Raw genomic sequence first — 9,512 nt, 5'->3', positions numbered from 1 at the left:
AATAATAGTTATATATATATATATATATATATATATATATATATATATATATATAACATTGTTATTTTTTATTATTGTTTATTAATATTAGTATTTGTTATTTTAAATTTGCTATAGGTTCATTTTGCTTATTATTTTTTTGAAAGGTTGTTGCATACTTGCTAGTTATAATTTTATTAGATTTGGTTATATTAGTTATATATAAATACCTAGTTTAGCTTATTTAAGAAAATATAAATATATTATTTAAATGTTTTAATGTGAAATAGGCATACCGACAAAATTATATGATAGGTCGTAGGTCAAGTTCAGACCGAAAAAATTAATCGTAGGTGAGACTCAGGTATTTCAAAGTTTGGTCTGATGTTACCTATTATCACTCTTAATTACCATCAAATTATAAAAGTTTGGTTTGATCTTACCTATTTTCATCCCTAATTACTATCAAATTATAAGTTGTTTGTAAATTTTATATATGATTTTAATTCAATTAGGTGCATTTAAATCTGATCAATTAAAATATGTGAGTTTGATATAAATTTAGTGTGATTTATATGAATTTTTATCTTAATAAATAAAAAAATAAAAAAGAGTTGAAAAAGTGCATTAGAGTTGTATTGCTAATTATTTCTCAATTAATGTTATTTAAGACAAAAACACATATGTAATATTTTAAGTTAAAACAATTCTCAATTAGTCTCAGGTCTTTAAAGTTTTTCTTACATTTGATTTTTTTTAAATTATATTATGTTTACAATATCAGTCTTTATGTTTGGTCATTTTATAAAGTTTTTTATTTTATTTGATTCTTTAAATTATATTATGTATATAATATTAGTCTTTATGTTTGATAAATTTTCACAAATACTTCTTTTGTTTAAAAAATGTCACTTCGATGGTAAATGTTGAGGTAACAAGTTCAATTCATTACAAATATGAAATGCTACCGTGAGCTATTGAGACACTTGTTGAGACACTAAAAATAAAAATTTAATTTAAAAAATTGAATTCAACTTTGTAGAATTTTAAATTTTTATATTTTTCACATGGCACTTTCCTTTTTTAGTATGATCTATATATTTTTCAATAAAAACACATAAATCTTTATCTTTTTTGTGGTCACATTTTGTCTCTCTACTATAATTATATTCATCAAATTTAAAATTTAACACTCATGTGTGACATGATTTTAACAAAAATAATATGTATGCAAATAGATCTTAACATAAACTTTAAATAATTAAATTGAGAAAAAAAAATAAAAATTTAAGTGTGAATTAAACTAAACTCAGAGTCTTATAGATATATTTTTTTTCATTTTTATTTCATTTTAACATTAAATTGTGCGAGCAATAAGAATTTGTATTTATTAAAAAAGTTAAATTGGCTTTTTTTTTAAGAGCCATGAGTATAAGTAAATATTGCATTTACATTTATTGATCATAAAAACTATCCTAAAACACAATTTAAACCAAAAAGAGTTTTTCACACATGTAAACACAACTAACAACAATATGTCATGAATACATAGATACAAATTTGTCAAAAATTAAAAAGAATAAGTTTATGAACAACTCTCAACATTTAAATTAATAGTATAAAATAATAAAATATCTATAAATTTGATAAAATTAAAGTGATATGAATATATATGTCTCTAGATTTTCAATGTTGAAGATGCTGAAGTAATTGAATGTGTCTATATTAGATTAAAGTTAATCTATCATTATGAATAAATGAACAACATAAGACGTAAAAATCAAGTGTCGCCCTGTTTACGAAATAACATAAAAATATTAAAAGAAAATATGTTTATGTGAAAATTACTTATTTAAATAAAAAGATAGGAGAAAATAATATAGAAAAATGATTTAAAACCAACAAAATCACTAATATTCTATGAATGAAAAGAAGAGAAACTGATAAATAGAAGATGTGGTGGTTAGATTAGAAAAAACGACAATTTAATTTTTTTTTAAATTATAACTTTCTTAATTATTGAAATTCATGCAAGTCTCTATAAATTTATATCAAACTCACATAATTTTATATAAATTTGATGGAATTAATAAAATTTTAATTTTAATAGATAATAAAATTGAATAAACCATGAATTAATTCCTAAACTAATATTCTTTTTACCAAATTAATTCATAAAACTATTAAAATCAACTAAAAAAATCTATAAATTATGTCACTCAACTAAACCACAAATGTGTATAATTATTATAGACTTTCTCAACAGTTGTTGCCCTGATTCTCAAAACCTACACATTAAAGTAATGTGTGTTTGACCATACTACACCAATCAAAGTCTCTAAATAGAATATTCAAATGTCATAAATTCAACAAAATAGAAACAATGTCCAAGCCGATATATAGTCGAATGAATATGTGAATATATTATATGATTGAAAGTTGTAGAAAATTTGACAATTTTTAAAATCTCTATACAATGTCAAGAAGGCTACAGTGGCACTAAACTGCAGGCCCGTGTAAAATTTCATTTTTTCTTCCAAACCACTCTCAACGATGACAATGCATGTTTTAATCATTTTATTTGTAGTTTTAATCATTTTTATTTTTTTCATTTTATCATATGTTAATGTAAAATAATTAATACCTATAAAATGAAATATCTATAAAAATTTAACTTTTAATTTTAATTTTTTAATTTAATTAATAACATATAAATAATTAATGCATATAGATAATTCTATCATTTAAAATATATTAAATTATAATTTTTTTAATTCAAAAATCAGAATAAAATATCAAAACTGTCGACCTTTAAAATAAAAAAATTAATTATATAAATTATAAAAATAGAGAAATTAATCTACAATAAAACCTAATTATTAAATGATAGGAAATGATCCTAGTTTTAACTTCTCCTTATTCATGCCAAGTACCGTTAAGTTGAAGAAAAATCACAATTGGATTACAAGTACAATTCAATCATCTAAATAGACTTCAATCTTTTTATAAATTAATTTAACGGGGTTAGTAAACAAGTATGCTTCAACACGTTGCCATTTTCTTTCTCTAGAAATCATCGTCAATTTCTTCACCAACAAAAAAAAAAAACTCGTTCTTGAAGATGTTATAGCTTCCCATTATTGTTTGTCAAAAGTCAAATATTATATTACGCAGGCTTAAATAAGTTTTTATTATCTATAAATATATTATATTTTGATTTAGTTTATTTAAAATTTCTCTTTAAATAATAATTATTCAAATATATTTTATTAAGAATTTCAGTCTCTGCTTTAAATTCAATTTATATATATCATTCGAATTTTTTTAATAGTTATTTGTATCTATATTTATAATATTATAAGACTTTTTTTATATAAAAATGTAATTTTTGTAATTAAATATGAGTTTTTAAGTGGTAAAAACATAAAAAAGTTATATTTAATTAATTCCTTATTAAAAAAATTTAAATTTTTTAGGGAGAGATATTTAAATATTCTAAATATGCATGCAAAAAGTTATTAAAAAATTCAAATAATGCACATGAATTTATTTAAAAACAGAAATCAACATTATTAAAAAAAATAATAAAAAACTATTGTTTAAATAAATATTTAAAAAAACTAAAAACAAAATATAATATATATTTATAGGGGCTAAACATTTATTTAACTATGTATATATAAACCGTAAAGCAACCGAAATATAGATTGAATGTACATTTAAGACCAATTATCTTTAGAGTTGTTGAAAGTAGTATATAGTAACATCTATGACATTCTTGCAATATCATCTAAATTTATTGAGTTAGAACAACGTCCTTCCTTATACTTTAGCAAATTACATTAGTTCACAAAGTAAGTAGTGACACCAAATGTATTTTTTACGAAGTAATTTCATTATGAAATTAACGTGCATTAATACACAGTTAATATATTATATTACAGTCGTGTTAATAAATGTTTTAATGATATTTATTAACAAAAAAAAAAAATGAAATAAAAAATAAATTTTGAATATAAAATTTTACTTTTTACAAATACGAATCTACAATTTTTAATAACTTTTTTCTTTTAAATTTGAATTTTTAACGTGAGAGTTACACTAATTAGCATTTTCCAATTACATTAGAGTAATGTTAGAGTTAACAACGGTGAAAATCCAATACGAAAACTTTTAAAATGACAAACCATAAAATTAAACCTCGAACGAGTATTTATATAAATAATTATCTTCACATATGCGAATCGCAAACCACTCACCAACAATTATAACCGCTACTTGAACCTTTGACAATTATGATGGGTACGTTGTTGCAATAGCTCTCTTACAATTTACAAAACACAATGCCATTAATGTTTTAATAAAGGTACCATACACATTGTAACCAAACAAATTCCTATGAGTGGCGTTGGATACAAAATAAATAAACATTAATTTAAGCTATAATCATTTTTGATTGAGGAATGTATTTTGGAGACTTGCCCCATCTTGGTTTGCTTCAACATAAGCATAAAATAAAATACACATCAACATATATAAGATAAAAAATACATATCACAATTCAACAATCCTTATAAAATCTTAACAAATACAAACTGAAAGTTAAATAGAAAAAATACAAAAATACTTTTTAAATCATGCAACGAGAGAACATGGATAAACGTGTACATCCATATCAAATATGCTTAAAAAAATAACCATTGTTTTATTAAAATATACAAATATATCAGTTTGTAGTGTAGAATACGAAAACAATGGTTTTTAAAATTCGAACACAATATAGATATATTGCAAGAATCAAACATACGTTAAAATACTATTATAATATTTCGTATATAATTAAATTTAATCATTTTAATTAATATTCTCACACATTAAATGATGAAAAATGTAATTTTAGTCTATTAGAAATGAAGATTTAATTTATAAGAAGAAAAAAAAAATGAAGATTTAAACATGTTATTATTTAAACGGTGAATCTGAAAAACAGTACTTTTAAATTTTTAAGCCAAAAGAAAAAACTTTAAAATTTAAAATTTGATCTCCAGCCACAGTTCACGGTCTCGGTCTCTCACTCTCTCTGATAATACAAACTACAGTGGGTCCCGCCTTCAATCACCGACCCCACACTATAACTACTGGACCCCACACCACCTTCCCTCATTTCTTCTTCTTCAATTCACTTCGATTTGAGTTTCCAAAAACTGCTAACACCATTTCCGTTTTCTCCTCTCTCGATGGCTTCAAACATTCATCGAAATGGCGCCCAAAGAGGAAGCGCCAAGTTCGATCGTCCACTCAAACCTCGTCCCCGCGCTTCCTCTCCCTCTCCGGCATCCACCTTCCGTCGCCCTAACAACGCCGCACGAAACGATGCCGGTTAGTCCCTCCACTTTTCCTATTTCACCAAAACCTAAAAATGTGTTGTAAAAAATGCGTGCGCGTGTTTGCGTGTTAGTGGAAATGTAGCTCTTAAATACGATTAAGACGCATTCATTAAGCTCATTATATGTAGAGGATTTCGCTCACTCTTGATTATGACTTTTTGCTTGAATTAATGATTAGAGCGGTTGTTCAAGAAGTAGGCCAGTTTATTCATAATTTATATTGCACCGATTCGTTATTTGTTGCACATTTATGTTCTGGTTTTCATCATGTGCATTTTAGGAAAATTTCAACTGTTAGAATGGTGAATTTGAAAACTAGCTTGTGATATAGTACCAACCGTTTGTTGGATAATAATAAGATGCATGCTGGAGATTGATTATTTAAACCTCCGTATTTGTAGCTTAGAATTTAGATCTAGAATAGTTGATACGTTGTGAAATTATAGATATTTGTGTGGTTAGAGCTTGGGGATGAAGATGTGGCTGTGATTGCAGAATTTGCTCATAGAAAAGAAAAGAAAAGTAATGTCTAAAAGTTTTTTATGGTGTTTTGATCAGTAGGGTTTATATAAGTACAATGAGAGTTTCTGTGGGGAAAAAAGTTTAAAGTGTTTGTTCTCTTAGGTTTATTCTACAGCTTGTTGTTGGTTTTGCCTTGGTGCTCTCTTTGTCTTTTGATGTGATTGGTTCTTGCTTGTAACTTGTAAGCTTGTTCTGTGATTGTTCTTGATATTTAGCTTCATCCTTTTTACTTGATGTATTGATTGAATGCGTGCCTTGTTTTTGTTACCTTGTTTATTGTTGTTGCTTCAAAGGAAATTGTATGATTCTTCTGTTCCTTATATCATTCTAATGTGGTTTCTTATTTTGTAAAGGATTTTTTTTAAGAGTTTTCTTCTAATGGGCAAATATCTCTGAAGTGATGCAAATTTTGAATTTGAACAGCATTTACTTTTTCATTATTGTTATGAGAAGTGATTTGTAATGTTTGTAGCTGCAAATTTTGAATCACAATAAACATATGGTCAGAATAACTGCATAAGTAACCTTTGAATCATATTAAACGAATGGTTAGCATAAGTTTGGTTATTAAAATACCAATGGCACTGGAATTCATTATATCCAAGTCCCTGTGATATAGGTCATATCTGATATATGGCACTAAAGCTCCCGTGTTGATCTGTTGGGAAGAGTGGACCAACCAGGCTTTGTTAGGTTATAGTTAGGTTGGAGAATATTTTGTATTAATGATGGTGAAAAGGCTACAGGACAGTTCACTGCATGAGGAAGGTATAGGGTTTAAAGGTCCTGTTTGGTCGCTAATCAATATGTGTAGGACTTAGATAAAGGAGAATTAGTTAGTAGAAGTAGTTAATTGGTTGAGGTTGTTATAAGTAGTTAGGCTATTATGTTTCTTTGTTATCCTTTTCCTTTCTTATCCTAAGTGTACATGGAACCTATAATTAAAGGTTCCATCCCATATAACAGTATCTTTTATCAAATTTAGAAGTTCAGCGGTGTAAACTATTGTAGGAGCGTATCCGCTCTTGTGTATCGTTTTCTTTGGAGAGATTCTCCTACTATTTCTTATCTTTTTTCTAAATATTAATGTCCTTTCTCTAAATCCTTGGAATCAAATTCTTGGGTTCCTAACAATTGGTCCGACCTGCCGGATCTCGAGGGAGTGTCAGTGCTCATGGAAATGGAGGATTGGTGGGCTACAAAGAAATTCAGATTAGCCAATGTGAAGAACCAAGATCCTTTACAACTTCATATTTCAAGTTGGGTAGCTGCAAAAGATGGGTTATTAACTCAACATTGGCCGACATACATGCTGCCCCAACATCCACCCTCAGAACCACCAGAAATGGATGGTAATATGGGGTGCGTCAAACATTCTATGAGTAAGATAAAATGGAGTCGAGTCATCTTAGTGGGTGTTGCATGTAAGAAGAAGCAGAAGGTGGGGTCGATCACTAAGTTTATGAGATTGAGCCACTATGTGACCCTAATGAAGCTGAAAGTGTGCAAGTCCAACGCAATAAAGGTGGCTTTATTCCTGTCTAATGTGGGACAGTTAAATTGTGCAGAATAATTAACAAGTTAATCCAGGGGGTGGCAGCAAAGGAGATTGTGGCAAAGGAGCCTTTCTCCTTACAATTGTGGGATCCAGGTAGCGACAATGAAAATGAGAGTAATAGCTCCTTTGGTGGGATACAAGTGTCAATAATCTATATAAGAGCATGTTGCAAGAGGGTGCCAGCACCTCAATTTTAATGAGTGCGTGGAAGGGAAAAGGGAAGCCTATGCATATTATCAAATATAACACCTACAAGAATGTAGTACATGTCAACCTTGAAGACAAGGTTGTTTTGAAGAGGGGTGTATTGTTAGGACTTATATAAAAGAGAATTAGTTAGTAGAAGTAGTTAATTGGTTGAGGTTGTTTTGTGATGGTAGTGTTGGAAACAGCAATGATGGTTGGAAATGGCAGCATTGAAAGTCTTAGGTTCATGTATTAGTAGATTCAATTACTATGATTTGAATCCTTTGTGTACTTAGGAAGCTGCACTTGTATTGTTTACAAGTGATATTTAATTGTAAGTGTATATATATATATATATATCAAGTCTTCTTGGTGCTGGCCACTTATGCATTAGCATTACACAAATATCTTTGTCGAAACTCTCAATCTCAATTTCAATCTCTATGTAAAATGTTTAGAGTCTCAATTGGTGGTATCGCTTCACTTGTTATCATATAATTGTGTACAGTGCCTGGAAGAGTTCGTGTGGCTGTAAGATTGAGACCTCGAAATGCTGAAGAAGAGATGGCAGATGCTGATTTTGGTGACTGTGTCGAATTACAACCAGAGGTGCATGCATTTTATTTGATTAATTAATTTCTGTCTGTAGAATTTGTGTATTGCTTTGATTTATAGATACACTTCTTGGTTGTTTAGTTGCACAAGCCTTGTTTGATGTTTAACCGTTTGTATTTTTACTCTCCTTCAGCTTAACAGACTGAAGCTTCGTAGAAACAATTGGGATTCAGACACTTTTGAGTTTGATGAAGTTCTTACTCAACATGCATCACAGAAGCGTGTCTATGAGGTTGTGGCTAAGCCAGTTGTGGAGGTATGTTATAATGGTGCCCATCGTAAATGTTTAATGAACATCCTTTGCCGAGCCATCCTATCTATTTCTGCTTCATATTGGTGTTATTTATGATTTGATAGGCATCGTTTCTGGTCTGTATTCATCATTACACTGTCTTCTGTTTTCAATATTCTATAGTTTACCATATTACTGATATCTTGTTTGTAGAGTGTTCTTGATGGTTATAATGGGACTGTGATGGCTTATGGTCAAACTGGAACGGGGAAAACTTTTACTCTTGGACAATTGGGGGAAGGAGACATCTCAAATCGTGGGATCATGGTGCGTTCCATGGAGGATATTCTTGCTGATTTAAGTCCAGATACTGATTCGGTCACTGTCTCGTATCTGCAGGTTGTATATTTTTAAGTGCATCGTTGCTTTTTTAAATCATATCTGTGGACTTTTATCTTCTAGTTTATGCTACTTTTTTTTGCCTTATTCTGTTTAATCATGAAATCGTTCATTGTTTACATCTATTTTTGATTTTTGTGGAAACTTTATCTCATATTTTGTCCACCATAAATGTGTAGATTTACATGGAGGCGCTTCAGGACTTGCTTAATCCTGCAAATGATAACATTCCGATAGTGGAAGATCCAAGAACTGGTGATGTATCTTTGCCTGGGGCAACTCTTGTAGAAATCAGGGACCAGCAGAACTTTTTGGAGTTGTTAAGAATAGGGGAAGCTAATCGGATCGCTGCTAATACGAAAATGAATACCGAGTCTTCTCGTAGTCACGCTATGCTGACGGTGAATTAATCAAATTTATTGTTTACCTTATATGTTTTTTTACGTTGCAAGTAAAGAAATACAGTGAGCTTCTTTATGTAATTTCTTTAAAATAATAGTCAATCTTGACGAAGTTATCCTTTCTTATATTAATACAGGTACATATTAAGAGGTCTGTCGCAGAAAGTGAAGATACTGTATCTAGTCAAAATGGCGACACCTCTCACTTGATTAAACCTTCAAAGCCACTTGTT

The 9,512-nt window shown here is 28.8% G+C and overlaps 1 protein-coding gene across 1 annotated transcript in view; it reads left to right on the top strand.

Moving 5' to 3' along the window:
- The first annotated feature begins 5,031 nt into the window (after positions 1-5,031).
- The window catches only part of LOC101502203 (kinesin-like protein KIN-UB), a 15,331-nt gene continuing 10,850 nt past the window's right edge, over positions 5,032-9,512 (top strand). Inside the window, 6 exon segments of the mRNA XM_004492587.4 lie at positions 5,032-5,358; positions 8,141-8,241; positions 8,381-8,503; positions 8,693-8,878; positions 9,058-9,279; positions 9,417-9,512. The exon segment at positions 9,417-9,512 is cut by the window's right edge and continues 9 nt beyond it. Coding sequence (XP_004492644.1) covers positions 5,217-5,358; positions 8,141-8,241; positions 8,381-8,503; positions 8,693-8,878; positions 9,058-9,279; positions 9,417-9,512 — 870 coding nt within the window. The 5' untranslated portion in view covers positions 5,032-5,216.

This window comes from Cicer arietinum, chromosome 3, assembly GCF_000331145.2.
Source record: "Cicer arietinum cultivar CDC Frontier isolate Library 1 chromosome 3, Cicar.CDCFrontier_v2.0, whole genome shotgun sequence".
Taxonomy (NCBI): domain Eukaryota; kingdom Viridiplantae; phylum Streptophyta; class Magnoliopsida; order Fabales; family Fabaceae; genus Cicer; species Cicer arietinum.
This window is presented reverse-complemented; position numbering and strand designations above follow the sequence as displayed.